Source organism: Brachionichthys hirsutus, chromosome 13 (assembly GCF_040956055.1).
Source record: "Brachionichthys hirsutus isolate HB-005 chromosome 13, CSIRO-AGI_Bhir_v1, whole genome shotgun sequence".
Taxonomy (NCBI): Eukaryota; Metazoa; Chordata; class Actinopteri; order Lophiiformes; family Brachionichthyidae; genus Brachionichthys; species Brachionichthys hirsutus.
Window position 1 is genome coordinate 467436 of NC_090909.1, and position 19621 is coordinate 487056.

Genomic DNA, 19621 nt, shown 5'->3' on the forward strand with positions numbered 1-19621 from the left:
CGTGACCCTCGTGACCCTCGTGACCCTCGTGACCCTCCACGCCCGTGAACTGTGTGTTTCAGGAGGGACGGCCGGTCCCTGGAGCGTTTCCTAGACGACTACCTCACCGGGCAACTCAAACGTTACGTGAAGTCTGAGCCGCTACCCGAGAGAAACGCCGGCGCCGTGCAGGTGAGTCACGCAGGTCTGTGAGCCAATCAGAGGACAGGCTCACCGTGCTGGAGCTGCCCCGCCTCTGAATGGGCAGAAAGAAGTTCATCAAGAATCATCCTGCAGGCATCACGTAGGAGAAATCAGTCAATCAATCAATCAATCAATCAATCAATCAAATAATCAATCAATCAATCAATCAATCAAATAATCAATCAATCAATCAATCAAATAATCAAGCTCCAGGCATCACGTAGGAGAAATCAATCAGTCAATCAATCAATCAATCAATCAATCAATCAATCAATCAATCAATCAATCAAATAATCAATCAATCAATCAATCAATCAAATAATCAAGCTCCCTGATGTTAGCATTGATCTGGATCAGCACATTAGCTCCCTGATGTTAGCATTGATCTGGATCAGCACATTAGCTCCCTGATGTTAGCATTGATCTGGATCAGCACATTAGCTCCCTGATGTTAGCATTGATCTGGATCAGCACATTAGCTCCCTGATGTTAGCATTGATCTGGATCAGCACATTAGCTCCCTGATGTTAGCATTGATCTGGATCAGCACATTAGCTCCCTGATGTTAGCATTGATCTGGATCAGCACATTAGCTCCCTGATGTTAGCATTGATCTGGATCAGCACATTAGCTCCCTGATGTTAGCATTGATCTGGATCAGCGCATTAGCTCCCTGATGTTAGCATTGATCTGGATCAGCGCATTAGCTCCCTGATGTTAGCATTGATCTGGATTAGTACATTAGCTCCCTGATGTTAGCATTGATCTGGATTAGTACATTAGCTCCCTGATGTTAGCATTGATCTGGATCAGCGCATTAGCTCCCTGATGTTAGCATTGATCTGGATCAGCGCATTAGCTCCCTGATGTTAGCATTGATCTGGATCAGCACATTAGCTCCCTGATGTTAGCATTGATCTGGATCAGCACATTAGCTCCCTGATGTTAGCATTGATCTGGATCAGCACATTAGCTCCCTGATGTTAGCATTGATCTGGATCAGCACATTAGCTCCCTGATGTTAGCATTGATCTGGATCAGCGCATTAGCTCCCTGATGTTACCATTGATCTGGATCAGCGCATTAGCTCCCTGATGCTAGCATTGATCTGGATCAGCGCATTAGCTCCCTGATGCTAGCATTGATTCCATTGTCCTCACGTCCTGCTAACGTGCTAATGTGGCTACAAACGGCGTCTCTGCTGCAGGTGGTCGTCGCCGAGTCCTTCGACGCCGTCGTCAACGACCCGGAGAAAGACGTTCTGATCCAGTTTCATTCTCCATCCTGTCCACACTGTAAGAAACTGGAGCCAGTCTACAGAGCGCTGGCTGACGAGGTGTGTTGACCTTCATCGCCCTCGTCATCATCACCATGCATCGGACTACATCCCCCATGAGCCCCGTTGCTTCCTGACTTCCTGACCTGTGTTTCTTGTCTCCGTCAGCTCTACTCCAACCCCAACATCGTCATCGCCACGATGAACGGCGTGGACAACGACGTCCCGCCCGGCTACGACATCCACGGGTAGGAAGACGGTCGAGCCGCTCACGCTGATGATGAAGGTGAAGATGAAGAACATCTTCATCTTCATCTTCATCCTCTCTCTGTCTGCAGGTTTCCAACCATTTACTACGCTCCAGTGGGCAGAAAGGATGAGCCCATAAGATACGAGGTAAATGACATCATACGCTGATGACATCATAGCAGGGAAGGTCACATGACACGCCTCCATGTCCGTTAAGGGGGGCCGAGAGGTCAAAGACTTCCTGCAGTTTCTGAGACGCCAGGCGGGACGCGACTCGTCGTCGAGCGGCTTGAAGGATGAACTCTGATGTCTGGATTCAGAAGCAAGATGATCGCCATGGCAACAGACACACCGAGCAGATGGGAACCGAGTCCTGGTCCTACTGAGAGATCTGGACCTGAACCTGGAGACGGTCCAGATGCTCTGGGTCTTCATGGATTATCGATGAGAACGTGTTTTTATTTCTATTATTTATTTGTGGATTGAGTGGGAGGGGTCATAATAATATGTATTCATAATTAGCATATGTTTACTTCCGCCATGGAGGTTCTGTTTGTTAGCGGGATTATGGATGGGTCTGGATTAATAATAATCCCATTAGATTCTGAGGGCGATCCGGGTAATAAATAAACATCTGGATTTTCCCATTTACTTATAATGGAGGCTTCAAAAAAAACTCCTATCTTGTAAAATCTGCATTTAATTCACTCCCCAAACATCCCGGTCATAAAGGGGTCCGATCTGAACCACCATGAACCGCGTCTTCTGGTTCTGATCCAGCAGAATGCTGCTGCCTCTAGTTTATTGATGAGTATATGTTCTATAATCATGGATTAGTTCCGGTTCTGCTGATTTATTTCATGGTAATATTATGAGTGAGCTCAGAATTCACTGCTATTTAAGACACTGTTTTTTTATTCATATTTATTTTATGCACAAACATGCAACTTATTGATTGTTCTGTGGGTATTTATTTGTATTTCTTCTGAGATGTTTTTGCACGTTAATGTGTTCCGAGTTACTGTGTTTAATAAAAGTGACTGAAAGCTTAAAAAACAGTTTGTTTAAGCATTTAAATATAAACAAGAATAAAATAAGTCACCATTCGCCAGATATGCCGGTTTTGGTTATTGATATAATCCATAAATGGTTGAATCTCCTGTTTCCATGGGTCGCTTTCCCCTCATTGATTCCATTGGTTGAGCGCCTGTCTGTCATACCATTCGCTCCTCTCATTGGTTCGTCCTGAAGTTGTGTTCCCGCCCCAGTCATTGCTCCTCCTTCCTTCAGCGAGCTCCGCCACCTTTCGGGCCGACTCGGTTCTACTCACGCTGTCAGGATGTTCGGCCAGCAGGTTTTAGTGCTCAGTAAGTACCGGGAGGTCCTGTAGTGTTTCAGTCCGACGTGGCGGCGGCAGGTGGCCGGTACGGCCTCCGGTTTGTGCACGGTTACCGTGAGAACCCTCCGGCGGCGGCACAAAGCTGAGACCGGTCGCTAACCAGAGCATGTGCTTCCTCTCACCAAGCTAGCTGTTAGCATCGCCGTTCACAGACAACGAGGCACCAGTGTTAGCATCGTTAGCATCGTTAGCTCGTGACTTAGCGTTTGGGCTGAGACGCCGCGCCCTCGTTAGTCAGCATGGAATTATAAAGTAGTTAGCTTGTCGCTATGCTGACGTTTATAGTATTATAATAATAATATAAACCATTTAGCCGCGTAGCTACATGCTAAGTGAGGCCTGCAATTGTATCTAATGTTAGCAGGCTAGTTAGGTTAGCAGGTTAGTATGTAAGCTAGCTAGCGCCACCGTTGCTGGCTAGCAGCGCAAACGGCGTCCCTGGTGGCTGTAAAGAGATCGGTTCAAGCTGTATCGATCGGTTATTGATGGATGTGTTATTATATTATTATAAAAAAATAAATATTTAAAAGCAGAACAATCTGAAAAGATGGATCTCGTAATGTGTCCCTTCCTCTGCAGACCAGAACATAAAGAGAGAGTCGGGCCGGAAGGTCCAGACCGGGAACATCAATGCTGCAAAGGTGAGCGTCGCTGGGGGTGTGGCCTCAGAACGACACGCCCACCTCGGCTTGAACCCGGGCTCATGGTTCTGTTTGGTTTTGTGTTCCTCAGACCATTGCAGATCTCATCCGGACCTGCCTCGGCCCGCGGGCCATGATGAAGGTGGGACCTGATCGATGATGAGGAGGACGCGCTGAAACTGATTATTGATTATTGATTATTGATCTCCTCTTCATTGATTGGCTCGTTGTGTGCAGATGCTGCTGGATCCCATGGGAGGCATCGTGATGACCAACGATGGAAACGCCATCCTGAGAGAAGTGAGCTTCCTCACGCTGTCTGGGGGGGCGGGCCCGGGGGCGGGGCATCTATCTATCAATCAATCACTACTGCTGTCCACACCAGATCCAGGTTCAGCATCCAGCCGCCAAATCCATGATCGAGATCAGCCGCACGCAGGACGAAGAGGTGGGGGACGGGACCACGTCAGTCATCATCCTGGGTGAGGTGCATGCTGGGATGGGTCGGGTCCCCGGTCCGAGTCCCGCCGCTGACGGTCCGTCTGTGTGTTTGCTAGCCGGGGAGATGCTGTCGGTCGCCGAGCAGTTCCTGGAGCAGCAGATGCATCCGACCGTCATCATCGGCGCCTACAGACGGGCCCTGGAGGACATGCTGGACGCCCTGAGGGACATCAGGTACCGGTGACAGGCTAGCGTTAGCCTGGCTAGCATACGCTGCAGTTACACTGAGCCGATGGTCCCGTCTGTCCCCAGCGCCCCCGTGGACACGTCGGACCGCTCCATGATGCTGAAGATCGTTCACTCGGCCATCAACACCAAGGCGCTGAGCCGCTGGTCCGAGCTGGCGTGCGGCATCGCCCTGGACGCCGTCCGCACCGTGGAGCGGGAGGACAACGGGCGCAAAGAGATCGACATCAAGAACTACGCCAAAGTGGAGAAGGTGAGCCCCTCCCCCGAGCCCCTCCCCCGGGCCCCTCCCCCAGCCGGCCGCCGTCGTATAACCGCTGCTGGACTGCGTCCAGGTTCCGGGCGGGACCATCGAGGACTCGCGTGTCCTGAGAGGCGTGATGGTGAACAAAGACGTGACCCACCCCCGCATGAGACGCAACATCAAAGAGCCTCGGATCGTCCTGCTGGACTGCTCTCTGGAGTACAAGAAGGGGGAGAGCCAGGTACGCAGTAAAACGCAGTAAAACACGCAGTAAAACACGCAGTAAAGCACGCAGTAAAACACGCAGTAAAACACGCAGTAAAGCACGCAGTAAAGCACGCAGTAAAACACGCAGTAAAGCACGCAGTAAAACACGCAGTAAAGCACGCAGTAAAACACGCAGTAAAGCACGCAGTAAAGCACGCAGTATAACACGCAGTATAACACGCAGTAAAGCACGCAGTAAAGCACGCAGTAAAACACGCAGTAAAACACGCAGTAAAACACGCAGTAAAACACGCAGTAAAACACGCAGTAAAGCACGCAGTAAAGCACGCAGTAAAACACGCAGTAAAACACGCAGTAAAACACGCAGTAAAACACGCAGTAAAACACGCAGTAAAGCACGCAGTAAAACACGCAGTAAAACACGCAGTAAAACACGCAGTAAAACACGCAGTAAAACACGCAGTAAAACACGCAGTAAAACACGCAGTATAACACGCAGTAAAGCACGCAGTAAAACACGCAGTAAAACACGCAGTAAAACACGCAGTAAAACACGCAGTATAACACGCAGTAAAACACGCAGTAAAACACGCAGTATAACACGCAGTAAAACACGCAGTATAACACGCAGTAAAACACGCAGTAAAACACGCAGTATAACACGCAGTAAAACACACAGTAAAACACGCAGTAAAACACGCAGTAAAACACGCAGTAAAACACGCAGTAAAACACGCAGTAAAACACGCAGTATAACACGCAGTATAACATGCAGTATAACACGCAGTATAACACGCAGTATAACAGGTTTACACGCAGTATAACACGCAGTAAAGCACGCAGTAAAGCACGCAGTAAAGCACGCAGTAAAACACGCAGTAAAACACGCAGTATAACACGCAGTATAACAGGCAGTATAACACGCAGTATAACACGCAGTATAACCCATTCACACGCAGTATAACAGGCAGTATAACGGGCAGCATAACACGCAGTAAAACACGCAGTATAGCAGGTTTACACGCAGTATAACACGCAGTATAACACGCAGTATAACACGCAGTATAACACGCAGTATAACACGCAGTATAACACGCAGTATAACAGGCAGTACACCCCGCTCACTCTTGTGTGCGTTTCAGACGGACATCGAGATCAGTAAGGAGGAAGACTTTGCCCGGATCCTGCAGATGGAGGAAGAATACGTCCAACAGATCTGTGAGGACATCGTCCGTCTGAAACCGGACCTGGTCTTCACCGAGAAGGGGGTCTCAGGTACGCTAACGGCTAGCACGTAGCCGGGTCACACCCGCCCCGCCCCGGTGGCTGATGTCACACCCGCCCCGCCCCCGGTGGATGATGTCACACCCGCCCCGCCCCCGGTGGCTGATGTCACACCCGCCCCGCCCCGGTGGCTGATGTCTTCTGTTGTCCCCCCCCCCCCGTCTCAGATCTGGCTCAGCACTACCTGATGAAGGCCGACATCACCGCCATCCGTCGGGTGAGGAAGACCGACAACAACCGCATCGCCAGGTAAACCCGGGGTCACATGCTCCGCCTGCAGCCAATCAGCACGGAGAGGCCTTTAACGCGCGCTCTCTCTCTCTCTCTCTCTCAGGGCGTGCGGCGCTCGTATCGTCAGTCGGACTGATGAACTGCGTGAGGAAGACGTCGGCACGGGGGCGGGGCTGTTTGAGGTGAAGAAGATCGGCGATGAGTATTTTGCCTTCGTCACCGAGTGCAAAGACCCCAAAGCCTGCACTATCCTGCTGAGAGGCGCCAGCAAAGAGATCCTGGCTGTGAGCTCCACCCGTCGCCCCGCCCATCGCCCCGCCCCCGGCGCCGCCGTGAGCCGTTCAGGGCGCTCAATCTGTGTCTGATCCCCAGGAGGTGGAGCGGAACCTGCAGGACGCCATGCAGGTGTGTCGTAACGTGCTGCTGGACCCGATGCTGCTGCTGGGCGGCGGCGCCGTGGAGATGGCCGTGTCCAAGCGCCTGATGGAGCGCTCCCGCGCGCTCACCGGCATCGAGCAGTGGGCGTACCGCGCCGTGGCCCAGGCGCTGGAGGTCATCCCCCGGACCCTGATCCAGAACTGCGGCGCCTCCACCATCAGGGTGCTGACGTCACTGAGGGTAAAGGGACGCCAGCGAGCGGCGCCGCCTCCCCGTCCCTCTGCTCGGGCTCGGATCATTGATCCTGTATTGGTTGTCTCTGATCAGGCCAAGCACACGCAGGACGACGGCGCCGGTTGGGGCGTGGACGGCGAGACCGGCTGCCTGTCCGACATGGCGGCGCTGGGCATCTGGGAGCCGCTGGCCGTCAAGGCCCAGACCTACAAGACGGCCATGGAGGTGGGAGGACACGCCCCCGGCGCTGATCAACGGCGCCGATGACTGATCAATGCTCTCAGTAACGCTCTGCTCTGTGTCCAGACGGCCATCTTGTTGCTGCGTATCGACGACATCGTCTCTGGCCACAAGAAGAAAGACAAGGACGGGGAGATGGGAGGACAGGGAGCCGAGTAGAGTCAGCCGGGTCCGGATCAGGGCGGAGTCGCTGCGTGCGTGTGCGTGCGCGTGCGTGTGCATGTGCGTGTGCGTGCGTACTCCAGTCGACTGGCTCAAAGCTAACAGTTAATAAAGTTACAGTTCAGATCCTGTTTCTGGTGCGTCTTAATTCTGGTCAGATTTGGGTCCCGCCTCTTCGACTCCTGGGCGGGGGATAAAGGGGCGGGACGGGACATCAGCGAGGTTTGGGTAACGTGGCACAGCGGCTAACGTTAGCTGCATGGCCAATCAGGCTAACAGCGGCTAGTAAGGTGAAAGCTGTAGCTCTGTATGAGTCGTACAGTCACAATAAAAGATGCTGTAATAAAATATTTAATAGTCATAACGATACTGTTTTATTAAATATAAGGATTCGGGTTTAATACTTTAATGATAGTTTTATTGAATACTGTTAACGGCGGTGCTGTTTGACGTAATACTGTAATATCGGTACTGTTTATTAAACTGCTAGATATTTTAGTAATGCGTGCACGCTAACGTCACACAGGTTAAACACTCTTAGCTGCTTTATTTCTATATACTTTGTGGTAAACACATAAAGCATGACGCATGGCAGGAACACGTTAGGCCCCGCCCACGAGGGAACATCCGGGACTCTGCTTCGTAATGACTGAAAACACTCCGTAAACCTGATTCGTTTTATAATCCTGACTCTTTATTGAATAATACGAGATATAATAAAAGAACAGAGGGAAAAAGGAGAATTCTGTTTTATTAAATATAGCGATACAGTTTTAATTAATACCGTAAAATCTTTATTAAATAATGCTGTAATGTTACTGTTTTATTAAATTAATTATACTTTGTTGATAATGATAGTGTTTTATACTATAATCATACTAAAATACTTTTTACTTTTACTTTTGTAAATAAATCAAACAAGAATTAATATTTCCGGGGTGGGGCGGGGCGTTTGGTCATCTGACATAGGCGGAAGAGGATCACGTGACCGCTCGGTCACAACAAAGATGGCGGCTCCGGAGAGGAGGCAGCGCGGCGGCGTTTCTTCAGCGATTCTTCTGTTTTCTGCTTTCAGCTCGTGTTTCAGTTTGTTCAGCGGAAGAGACGCTTTCAAGAGGAAGGTGAGGAAGAACCGGGAAGTGAATCAGGCGCTGTGATTGGTCCAGATATTTAACGTTAGGTGCTTCATGTTTCAGGGTTTTTACGTTTTCCTCAAACTACCGAACCCAGTGAGAAATGATCAAATAAACTTGCTTAGAAATATATTTTATCTATCTATCCATGACGTCACTTTGATTATTGTCTATTATTAATTCATTAATTCATTTTCCGACTGCTTTGTCCAGTACCGGGTCGCGGATCACGCCTAAAGGAATCTTCCCGATTGTTGTCCAGCTGCTAGATTTAATCTTCTAAGTCCTCACTGATTGGATAACGTGACGTCACGTGACGCGGTGACATCGTCATCAGACCCTGCTCTCTCTCTGGCCTCTCTCAGCTGTTGGTGGAGATGAACCCTGGATCCTCCTCGCCGCCGCCTGATTTCGACCTGCTGCACGTCCGAGCTGTTGGAGACAATGACACGCTTCACTTCCTGTTCTGCAGCCAGGGGGCGCCGACGCTGTTGCTCGTCCACACGAACACGACGGCGTCCACTGTGGCGGTCTGTGTTCTCTCTCGACTTTATCAACGTGACGTTAATCTGTTGCTGCTCATGAACAGCGGTGTATTTACACCGCCGGTACTGTGGGAGGCGCTGTGGGCGCATCTTTGCATTGGTCACCTGGGGGTCCCATTGACCAACCATCCAATCACTAACCAGAATAACCTGAACTCATGTGACGTTCTCCTCAGGTGAACTGGACTCGGTTTGAAGATCGTAACCATAGCGGTGGCCTGCAGGTGGAGCCAGAGAGCAGCATTCTGCACAGCACCGCTGTCATCTTCAGCAGGGTAACATGCGTCCACCTTAAATCTATCAACAGTCAGTCCACCTTAAATCTAATAACAGTCAGTCCACCTTAAATCTATCAACAGTCAGTCCACCTTAAATCTAATAACAGTCAGTCCACCTTAAATCTAATAAGTCAGTCCACCTTAAATCTATTAACAGTCAGTCCACCTTAAATCTAATAAGTCAGTCCACCTTAAATCTAATAAATCAGTCCACCTTAAATCTAATAAGTCAGTCCACCTTAACTCTAATAAGTCAGTCCACCTTAAATCTAATAAAAGTCAGTCCACCTTAAATCTGATAAGTCGGTCCACCTTAAATCTAATAAGTCAGTCCACCTTAAATCTAATAAGTCAGTCCACCTCAAATCTAATAAGTCAGTCCACCTTAAATCTAATAAGTCAGTCCACCTTAAATCTAATAAGTCAGTCCACCTTAAATCTATTAACAGTCAGTCCACCTTAAATCTATTAACAGTCAGTCCACCTTAAATCTATTAACAGTCAGTCCACCTTAAATCTATTAACAGTCAGTCCACCTCAAATCTAATGACAGTCAGTCCACTTTAAATCTAATAAGTCAGTCCACCTTAAATCTAATAAGTCAGTCCACCTTAAATCTAACAACAGTCAGTCCACCTTAAATCTAATAACAGTCAGTCCACCTTAAATCTAATAACAGTCAGTCCACTTCAAATCTAATAACAGTCAGTCCACCTTAAATCTATTAACAGTCAGTCCACCCTAAGTCTGCAGAAATCAGTCGTGTTGCATCACTAGAAGCGACGCGTTTATCGACGACGCGTTTGTGTTTTTTTCATCTCAGCTGCTGGAGTACGACGACGCCAACAACACGGCCGAACCCCAAACGGACTTCTTCCCTGCGTACGACTTGCAGGACGTTTCCTGGTCTCGTCTCAACCTGTCGGGCCCAAACGCTCTTCTCTGCGGCGCCGTCGCCAACGGATCCTTCTGCCTGCAGGTCTGTCGTCATGGAGACACTGAGCTCACAATGGTTTATCATGTGTCTGGCATGATGACATCATCAGCAGAGTGCGATGCTTTTTAAAACGTTTGTATAATAACTTTAATTTTCCCCAGTTGTCGGTGTTTGAGACGGAGGGGCGGGGTCAGGCCTTGCCACGCCTCCTCCACACGGCGAACTCCTCCCAGTTAAACGTACGACTCGATGGAGTGCTGCCGCGGTCGAGTCATTCCAGGTTCCTATTGGAGCTTCAGGCGGTGGGCGGGGCTTACCCTCCGAGCAGAGTCGAGGCTCATCGGTCGATCGACGACGAGTTCACGCCGACGATATTCAAGGTGACTCAACCGACCAACCAGGTGCCGGCTTGTCTGTGATTGGCTGACCGTGTTCTCACCGCTCAGGTGTCTCTGTGGGTTCCGTCGGAGAACAGCAGCTCTGATGTTCTGGGCTTCCTGCAGTGGAAGCCGGTGGCCTACCGCCAGCCCGCGTCGGCTCTGGAGGACGCCACGCCGTGCCGTAACTCCGCCCCCCTGCCTCAGAGCGGCGAGGCGGTGAAAGCGGCGTCCGGTTTGGTCCGAGCGTTCTACACGCAGCCGGAAGCGTTCGGTCTGAACGTCAGCTTCGGCCTGGCGGGGGAACCGTTCTACAACAGCACCGGGTTCCTGAGCTGGTGCGTTTGGTTCGAGCGGCGGGACGTCCGGGGTGGCGTGAGTGTCGCGTCTCAACCGGTTCTTCTTCGTGTGTTCCCCGCAGGACGGCGCTGTTGGGCTCGGGCTTGCCGCCCGTCGACTCCATCTCGCCGCTGGTTCTCAGCATGATGGTCTTCGGTTTGGGCACGCCCACGCTTCTCCTGCTGATGGGCGGGATCTATGTCGCCGTTCGCAAGAGACCGGTGACCGTGGCCTATGAGCCAGTCAGCTGAAAGACTCGGGTGACATCACTCTGATCATCGAACCAATCAGGAGCCGGGAGACTGAAATGTTTTTACTGGTGAAAACCACCTGGACCGATTAGATATTAATTATTATCGTTATTGTTTCTGATAAATAATCCAATCAGCTGTTGAGACCTGATTATTTGTGATGACCAATCAGAACCAGGCAGCCGGTTCATACTTCAATTTGTCAGCTTTTATTTTGAAATCCTGTGTGACGTTTGAAAAATGTTTACTTCAATAAATATTTAATTATTTGTGGATTAAATTAGTTTCTCTCCAACGAGAGGTTCATCTTGAGTGCTGCTTTCAAAGACAATCAGACAACTGCAGCGACCAATCAGAGGAGGATTTAATTGAAATGCTTGTTCAAACCGTAGAGCGAGGACCAATCAGAGGAGGCCGTTTTTATTCCTTTACATCAAGAAAGTTCTCAAAGAACCGACAGAAAAATCAACCAAAGCTCCGGCGGCTTTGTGCCCCCCCCCCCCCCAAAGACCCGCGGTCCAGTGACTCACTTCCTGTTTGCGTTGTTCCAGCCTCATCATATTGATGTTGGTCACAACGCTGCCACCTGCTGGTCCGGGGCTTCAACGTAAAATGAGTCGGCCTTCTTTGCAAACAAACTCTTAAATAAAAGGTCTGCCTCGTTTTGAAACTTTAATTTGCATTTGTTGGTTTCTGTGGTTCTGAGCTCGAAGCCCGTCGGGCCCAACTCAAGCTGTGGATGTTTGGACGCTCGGACTTCAAAGAGGTTTGTGCTTAAAGGTAAAAGAAAACCGGGCTGCACTTCAGGTAGACGGCGCCGAGCTCGGTCCTTCAACCGGACCTCACTGAAATCAAACGTTCATTGTCATTTAAATGCAGGGTCCAGTCTCTACAGGGTCCCGGTCCAGTCTCTGCAGGGTCGCGGTCCAGTTTCTGGTCCAGTCTCTGCAGGGTCCCGGTCCAGTCTCTGCAGGGTCGCGGTCCAGTCTCTGCAGGGTCCCGGTCCAGGTTCTGGTCCAGTCTCTGCAGATTCATCTCCATCCCGGTCCAGGTTCTGGTCCAGTCTCTGCAGGGTAATCTCCGTTCTGGTCCAGATTCTGGTCCAGGTGTCCCGGGTCACCTAGATGGACTCGATCTGGCGGCGAACCTTCTCGGCGGCGAGGCGGTCGAGCCAATGCTGACGGACAACCACCAGCGTGCCGAAGAGAGCCGTCAGAGCCAACATGGCCGCCTCGAACTTCCAGAAGAGATGTTCCTCCATGACTGCAGAGCGGCAGCTGGGGGGGGCGGGGCGTTCGGGTTAGGGGGCGGGGCGTCGTTAATGCTGACTCACCGGCTGCGGCGCGGCGCTAAACTCACCTCTTGTGGTCGTCTCTGTTGGACCTGGAGCAGTTGACCCGCTCCACGTATCCCGTCGGCTCGCAGGCCGACCACGACCTCTGAAACAAGGCGTCCTGTCGTCATGACAACTACCAGCTGACTCCAGGAAGTCGGTCTGAGGTGGGCGGGTACCTACCGTCTGGAAGGCGTTACACTGCAAGCAGTCTGTAATCACCACAAACTCCTCCTGCTGCCAGCAGGGGGCGACCTCTGGCTTCACTGCTGCTGCAAGAGAAGGTCAAAGGTCAGGCGCGTCCAGTCGTCCACCTGGAGCTCGCTATCCCAGCATTCAATGTTTCTACCTGAAGACTTCTCATCGCCCAGGAGAGCGGCGCCAAACACTCTGAAACAGAACCAGACTGTCAAACGTGGAACTCTAGAACCCGCAGAACCCCGAGAAGAACCTGTGATGTGAGCCGGACCTGAGGGAGACGAGGCCCCAGAACAGAGCGTGGAAGACGAGGACTCGGGGCCGGCAGCAGGCCCCGGGGATCCGGCAGTCGCTCTCCATCAGCCAGCTCCTCCACCGGGACGCTGCCACCCTGACCCGGACCAGGACCCGGACCCGGACCCGGAGAGGGGCCGGTTCTGGACTCGCAGCCGCTTTCTGTTCACATGGAACCTGAAAAAAGAACGATGCGTCTGATGGATCCTGGAAAAGACGAGCAAGAACCAAGAAACGTTCCGGGTGGAGCAGAACCAAGAAACGTTCCGGTGGAGCAGAACCAGGAAACGTTCCGGGTGGAGCAGAACCAAGAAACGTTCCGGGTGGAGCAGAACCAAGAAACGTTCCGGGTGGAGCAGAACCAAGAAACGTTCCGGGTGGAGCAGAACCAAGAAACGTTCCGGGTGGAGCAGAACCAGGAAACGTTCAGGGTGGAGCAGAACCAAGAAACGTTCCGGGTGGACCAGAACCAAGAAACGTTCCGGTGGAGCAGAACCAAGAAACGTTCCGGGTGGAGCAGAACCAGGAAACGTTCAGGGTGGAGCAGAACCAAGAAACGTTCCGGGTGGAGCAGAACCAGGAAACGTTCCGGTGGAGCAGAACCAAGAAACGTTCCGGCGGAGCAGAACCAAGAAACGTTCCGGCGGAGCAGAACCAAGAAACGTTCCGGTGGAGCAGAACCAAGAAACGTTCCGGGTGGAGCAGAACCAAGAAACGTTCCGGGTGGAGCAGAACCAGGAAACGTTCCGGTGGAGCAGAACCAAGAAACGTTCCGGTGGAGCAGAACCAAGAAACGTTCCGGCGGAGCAGAACCAAGAAACGTTCCGGTGGAGCAGAACCAAGAAACGTTCCGGCGGAGCAGAACCAAGAAACGTTCCGGTGGAGCAGAACCAGGAAACGTTCCGGCGGAGCAGAACCAGGAAACGTTCCGGCGGAGCAGAACCAAGAAACGTTCCGGTGGAGCAGAACCAAGAAACGTTCCGGTGGAGCAGAACCAACGCTTCAGCGCCGGACAGGTCAGCTATCAGCCAATCACCGGCTCACTGATCGATTTCATGTTTAATACCCGACGAGGCAGTGTGCCTGCTAATGCTAACAGCTTGCATGCTAGCACCGTATTTACCTTTGGCTAAGATTAGCTTAGCACTAGATCTGAAACTCACCGTCAACAGCGGCCTGCTTTAAAGTCAACGGAAACCGGATTGTAACGAGGATAGAAGTAACGACCCTCCGGTACCGACTCAACCACCGGCCGCTACCGACCGAGATCACGGCCTGACTCCGGACTGGCAGCATAAAACAACATGGTTAGTGCTTCCGGGTTGGCATTTCAAAATAAAATACCAACAGTCAGCTATCCTGTTTGTTATCCAAGAAACCGACTTTGATGTTTTCACTTTGATATAAACTTGATTTAGCAAAGACAAAGGTCTGATTATTCTGCAACTTTAATGACGTGTGTGCGAGAGCGAACATTACTGACCTTTATTTTGTAGGCTCTAATGTGTCGCTTCCTGGCACGGAAATGAACCCTCACAGCGCACACCCTGCAACGTCATCGAGTTTCACGTCACATCCGGGTGAAGCAAACGAGTCGGATCGACGATGATCCGGATAAAATTCAGCTAAAATAACATGAAACACTAAATATCTCTGTTATAAAAATATTTAAATCAATATACGGAGATTATTTTGTTAAATAATTCAACAACATACGAAACAAAGCAACAGCGTGTTTCTCCATCGTGCCCCCCCCCCCCCCCCCCATAAAAGACCAAAAGACTGAACATCAGTTCCATCTTTATTTTTCCATCTCATTGTGAATAACTGCAGCGCATCAACACGATGATGTCATGATGATGTCATGATGATGTCACGACGATGTCATGACGTAGATCCTCCTATCAGAGGCTGTGGATGAAGACATGTGAACACCTGGAGACCCGGGGACAGAGACACACCTGGCCAGGTTGAAGGGTCTGACTCCGCCCCCTCCAACAGAACTTCTCAAGGTTACACTGAGAGACAGAGAGACACCGTGAGACATCCTGACCTCCACGTCTGCGGTGATGTCATCGGGGCTGGTCATGTGACCGTACCAGGACGGTGACTCTGCGTCTCCGCAGGCGTCGGCAGAGTCCAGGAAGTCGACTGAATCCGCTCTTCTTGCCCTGGTTGGAGTCGGACAGGTGATGGCTCCGCCTCCGCCCAGCCTGCACCTGTCCCGCCTGTCCTACCTGCAGCGCAGGTGGGACAGGCGGGACATCGGAGACATCGGGCAGACTGCAGCCGACGGTCTGCAGCAGCAGAAACGTCACACACACGCACACGCACACGCACACGCTCAGATTCATGGCTCATCAATAACACGACCAGCAGGGGGTAATCCTCTTAATCTGCTTCAGGAGTCACGTGACCTGATGACGTCATCACACGGGGGTTACTACAGTTCAGAGACGGGAAACAATGGTGGGCTGTTTATAGCAGCACGAACAGGTGAGCGCTAAACCGTCCCCGTGTCCAGGTAAGCCCTAAACCGTCCCCGTGTCCAGGTGAGCCCTAAACCGTCCCCGTGTCCAGGTGAGCGCTAAACCGTCCCCGTGTCCAGGTGAGCGCTAAACCGTCCCCGTGTCCAGGTGAGCGCTAAACCGTCCCCGTGTCCAGGTGAGCGCTAAACCGTCCCCGTGTCCAGGTGAGCGCTAAACCGTCCCCGTGTCCAGGTGAGCGCTAAACCGTCCCCGTGTGGACACAAACCGGACTTAAAGGACATCGTTTACGGACTTTGATCAGTTTGATTGTGTGACATCGTCTTTGATCAACACAACAATGGTGCGCGCACACACACACACACACACACACACACACACACGTTTCAGTCCGTCAGCGGAACCAAACCAATATTTAGTGATTGATCTGATCAGAAGCAGCTGATTGGTTCAGTGTCTGTCTGATCGGTTTAAGGAACACGTTCTGATTGGCTGGTTTACGCTGAACCACGCCTCCCAAGCCGGGCTCCTGACCCGTTTAGGAGTCCGGACTGAGGCTGGGTCCCTGGCGGAGGTGAAGCCGACCCTGAGGAACTCCAGAATATTGACCGTTGTTATTCAGATGTGATATTTCGTCTCTCCGTTTGTTTCTTCTCTGAAACGTTCCTGCTCTCAGAAGTCCACGCCGTCACGTCGCCGGCCTCCGGAGGTCCTGCTCCGTGTCCTGCAGGGGGCGGTCTGGGACCGCCGCGTGGCGGCTCATGTGCTGGAGCAGTTCTCCGCGGTACCGGAGTCCCTTCCCGCACACGGGGCAGCTGAAGGCCTTCTCCCCCGTGTGCGTCCTCATGTGGTTCCGGAGGCGGTACCGGAAGGCGAACTTCTTGCCGCACAGGGCGCAGCTGAACATGTCCTGGCCCGTGTGGCGCCGCGTGTGCTCGATGAACTTGTTGCGCTGGTTGAAGCGCTTCCCGCACACGGAGCAGCCGTAGGGTTTCTCCCCCGTGTGCGTCCGCTTGTGGATCTGGAGGCAGAACTTCCTGCTGAAGCTCTTCCCGCACTCGGAGCAGCTCAGCGGCTCCGCGCCCGGTAAAGGTCCAGCGGCCTCCTTCCAGCCTTCGGTGACTTGAGTCTGAGGAAAGTCTCCTGTCCTCCGGTCCAGTCGATCCGGATCGGCGTTCCGAGCTGGTTCTGGTTCTCCGTAGTTCTGTCCAGTTTGATGAAGCTGAGGTTCCTCATCATCTTCAGTCTTTACAGGGACAGGAGTGAACGTGAACTCCGTCAGTCCTTCCAGCTCTTGTCCCCCCGTCCCGGTCCAGAGTCCATCCTGTTCCTGATGACTGTGTGATGGTTCTGCTGGGTTCTCCTGAACCAGACTGGGCCTCCAGTCCTGCTGCTCTGGGAGAACCTCTTCTTTACTCAGCAGCAGCTGGACGTCTGCGGGAAACACAAACAACAGGTAACAACAGGGACAGCAGGTACCAGGGGGGACCCGCCCGTCCTCCGGGGGGACCCGCCTGTCCTCCGGGGGGACCCGCCTGTCCTCCGGGGGGACCTACCTGTCCCGTGTAGCCGGAGCTGCGGCTTCACAGCAGCGTCCAGGAGTTCTCGTTGTCGCTCGTTCTCCTCCTTGGAACGACAAAGTTCCTCCTCGTATTCTGTTATCGTTCTTTCAAACAGCCCAAATATCTCTTCAGCGGCCGCACAAAGTCGCTGCTTCACCAGCGCTCTCAGCATTTGGCCTTTAGCCATGTTAGCACGGCCTCCACCTCCGGAACGAGCCCCGCTAGCTCTACTGAGCCCCGCTAGCTCTCCGCCGAGCCCCGCTAGCTCGACTGAGCCCCGCTAGCTCTCCGCCGAGCCCCGCTAGCTCTCTACCGAGCCTCGTTAGCTCTCCACCGGACCCCGTTAGCTCTACCGGACCCCGTTAGCTCTCCACCGGACCCCGTTAGCTCTACCGGACCCCGCTAGCTCTCTACCGAGACCCGTTAGCTCTCTACCGAGCCCCGCTAGCTCTCTACCGGACCCCGCTAGCTCTCTACCGAACCCCGCTAGCTCTCCGCCGAGCCCCGTTAGCTCGCTACTGAGCACCGCTAGCTCTCTACCGGATCCCGTTAGCCCTCTACCGGACCCCGTTAGCTTTCTACCGAGCCCCGTTAGCTATACCGGACCCCGTTAGCTCTCTACCGAACCCCGTTAGCTCTCCGCCGAGCCGAGCTGCTAAGTTCGGTCCGTCCAGCTAGCACGCTATGCTAACTCGTCGTGGGCTACTCGGAGGTGAATGTGGGGGGAGACATTCTGTCGTTCTGAAGAGAACATCGGGAATGCTAATCCAGCTAGCTCAGTGAAGCTAGCCACCGGACCCTTCGGGCTGCGCAGCACAGAGCCTGACGTCAACACGACGTCACGTGACCTTGTTTGGTGTAACTGCACCACTAGAGGGCAGCGTTTCATGTTTATTGCGATGAATGAAATAAAAGAGGTTTGATTCCAGCGTTTAGTTGTCTGCACAAATCCTTGAAATCAATAGTCCTGATCGATCCAGGCAGGGAATCCCGGATCTCTGAATGTGGACCGGACTCTGGCACCGAGACATGAGCAGGAGGACCTCAGAATCCTGAATGGACTGCAATGGAATGTGTGTTCTGACAAGCATTCCATCTGAACCAGCAGGAGGTTCATCAGAACCAGCAGGAAGTCCATCAGAACCAGCAGGGAGTTCATCAGAACCAGCAGGAAGTCCATCAGAACCAGCAGAAGTTTATCAGAACCAACAGGGAATTCATCAGAAATTAATTATACTTTGTCGATAATTACAGTCAGTCCACCTTAAATCTAATAACAGTCAGTCCACCTTAAATCTAATAACAGTCAGTCCACCTTAAATCTATTAACAGTCAGTCCACCCTAAGTCTGCAGAAATCAGTCGTGTTGCATCACTAGAAGCGACGTGTTTACCTACGACGCGTTTACCGACAACGCGTTTGTGTCCCCCCCCCCGACCAGCTGATCTTTGCTGTACGTGATGTCGTCTATCGTTGTATGAAAGTCAGATTGTTTATTTTTGAAGGGTGACGATCTAAAATGTTCGGTTCCGGGTCCGTTGGATCAGTGAAAGCACGACTTCACGCCGCTGCTCTGAAATCAGACTGTTCAATAGTTTAAAAGGGTTGAGTGTTAATTACCCCCCCCCCCCACACACACACACACACACGTTACCTGCATGTCCTGCTGTAATCAGATTACCAGATTAATCCTGCAGCTCAGAGCGGATTACTGCTAAATACAGACACACACACACACACACACGGGCTAACAACAAACGAACATGCTAAAATCAAAGAAAGCTAATAACAAACAATCATACCACATCGGCTAATGGAGGCTAATGCTGCACGCTATCAGTATGTAGGCTAACACCCACAGCGTCATAAAGTAAGGAGGGGGAGGGGCTGGACCAATGTGGGCGGGGCTTCCATTATTATCCGGATCCCAGATATATATCTGTCGAGTGTGTGTGTGTGTGTGTGTGTGTGTGTGCTCCCGATGTGAAACTTCAAATAACTGTCAAACTGTAAGTTCCTCCATGTTTCAGTTGAATACTTCTGAGTATTTGACACTAGTATTACTGTGTTTGTTGTTTGTTTTATTTCTTGTGTTTGTTGTGCAGCTTGTAGTACAGTATCAATGTTTACTCGTACTTCTACCTGATCAATATTATCGTTTACATTTCGTGAGCTAACACTCACAGGCTAACACGCTCCGGCTAACATGTTCCTCCTACCACAGCTCCTCCCCCTCCTCTGATTGGTCCGAGCTGTGCTATTAACAGGAAGTCCAGCCAATCGGAGCTGTATTACGGTGGTGGTGGGGTCAGGGTCTTTTGGGGTTCTGCTTTATTCCGGCTCATGTTCCACAGGGTTCCTCCTCTGCTGCTGCTCCAGGTTCTGTTCTTTGGCATTGGTCGGGCACCGTGGGTTCTTTAGCATGGCGGCTCTGTTGGGTTCTACTACCCAG

At 51.8% G+C, this 19621-nt stretch overlaps 4 protein-coding genes across 5 annotated transcripts in view; 3 read left to right on the forward strand and 1 right to left on the reverse strand.

Moving 5' to 3' along the window:
* The window catches only part of pdia8 (protein disulfide isomerase family A, member 8), a 6083-nt gene extending 3341 nt beyond the window's left edge, over positions 1-2742 (forward strand). The window contains exons 9-13 of the mRNA XM_068747508.1: positions 63-171; positions 1391-1519; positions 1628-1707; positions 1798-1855; positions 1926-2742. Coding sequence (XP_068603609.1) covers positions 63-171; positions 1391-1519; positions 1628-1707; positions 1798-1855; positions 1926-2015 — 466 coding nt within the window. The 3' untranslated portion in view covers positions 2016-2742. The remainder of the gene's footprint in view (positions 1-62; positions 172-1390; positions 1520-1627; positions 1708-1797; positions 1856-1925) is intronic.
* Positions 2743-3006: 264 nt separating this feature from the next.
* On the forward strand, positions 3007-7567 carry cct3 (chaperonin containing TCP1, subunit 3 (gamma)). Its single transcript, XM_068746837.1, has 14 exons — positions 3007-3075; positions 3687-3748; positions 3840-3890; positions 3986-4048; positions 4134-4230; positions 4306-4423; positions 4502-4688; positions 4771-4920; positions 6050-6182; positions 6359-6440; positions 6526-6706; positions 6795-7040; positions 7128-7259; positions 7341-7567. Exons 1-14 carry the CDS (start codon positions 3048-3050, stop codon positions 7431-7433), a joined length of 1623 nt encoding a protein of 540 aa, XP_068602938.1. The 5' UTR covers positions 3007-3047; the 3' UTR covers positions 7434-7567.
* Positions 7568-8443: 876 nt separating this feature from the next.
* On the forward strand, positions 8444-11314 carry glmp (glycosylated lysosomal membrane protein). Its single transcript, XM_068746843.1, has 7 exons — positions 8444-8557; positions 8935-9099; positions 9291-9389; positions 10216-10371; positions 10491-10709; positions 10776-11044; positions 11128-11314. Exons 1-7 carry the CDS (start codon positions 8444-8446, stop codon positions 11294-11296), a joined length of 1191 nt encoding a protein of 396 aa, XP_068602944.1. The 3' UTR covers positions 11297-11314.
* A 1102-nt stretch (positions 11315-12416) lies between these two features.
* jtb (jumping translocation breakpoint) lies at positions 12417-14401 on the reverse strand. 2 transcript variants are annotated; one of them, XM_068746851.1, is made up of 6 exons: positions 14285-14401; positions 13099-13298; positions 12979-13019; positions 12813-12898; positions 12656-12735; positions 12417-12573 (listed from the first exon to the last, which is right to left on the reverse strand). In XM_068746851.1, exons 2-6 carry the CDS (start codon positions 13185-13187, stop codon positions 12417-12419), a joined length of 453 nt encoding a protein of 150 aa, XP_068602952.1. In that variant the 5' UTR covers positions 13188-13298; positions 14285-14401. The 2 variants fall into 2 exon arrangements, with proteins under 2 accessions (XP_068602952.1, XP_068602951.1); XM_068746850.1 differs by having other exon boundaries at positions 12813-12901.
* Between the last annotated feature and the right edge of the window lie 5220 nt (positions 14402-19621).

Coding starts and splice junctions, on each gene's coding strand:
- cct3 (XM_068746837.1), top strand. CDS start 3,048: ATGTTCGGCCAGCAGGTTTTAGTGCTCA. Junction 3,891..3,985: donor GCCCGCGGGCCATGATGAAG/GTGGGACCTGAT, acceptor CGTTGTGTGCAG/ATGCTGCTGGATCCCATGGG. Junction 6,441..6,525: donor GACAACAACCGCATCGCCAG/GTAAACCCGGGG, acceptor TCTCTCTCTCAG/GGCGTGCGGCGCTCGTATCG.
- glmp (XM_068746843.1), top strand. CDS start 8,444: ATGGCGGCTCCGGAGAGGAGGCAGCGCGGCGGCGTTTCTTCAGCGATT. Junction 8,558..8,934: donor GAGACGCTTTCAAGAGGAAG/GTGAGGAAGAAC, acceptor GGCCTCTCTCAG/CTGTTGGTGGAGATGAACCC. Junction 9,100..9,290: donor CGACGGCGTCCACTGTGGCG/GTCTGTGTTCTC, acceptor CGTTCTCCTCAG/GTGAACTGGACTCGGTTTGA.
- jtb (XM_068746850.1), bottom strand. CDS start 13,187: ATGGAGAGCGACTGCCGGATCCCCGGGGCCTGCTGCCGGCCCCGAGTC. Junction 12,736..12,812: donor AGTGTAACGCCTTCCAGACG/GTAGGTACCCGC, acceptor GCCTTGTTTCAG/AGGTCGTGGTCGGCCTGCGA. Junction 12,574..12,655: donor AACAGAGACGACCACAAGAG/GTGAGTTTAGCG, acceptor CGCCCCCCCCAG/CTGCCGCTCTGCAGTCATGG.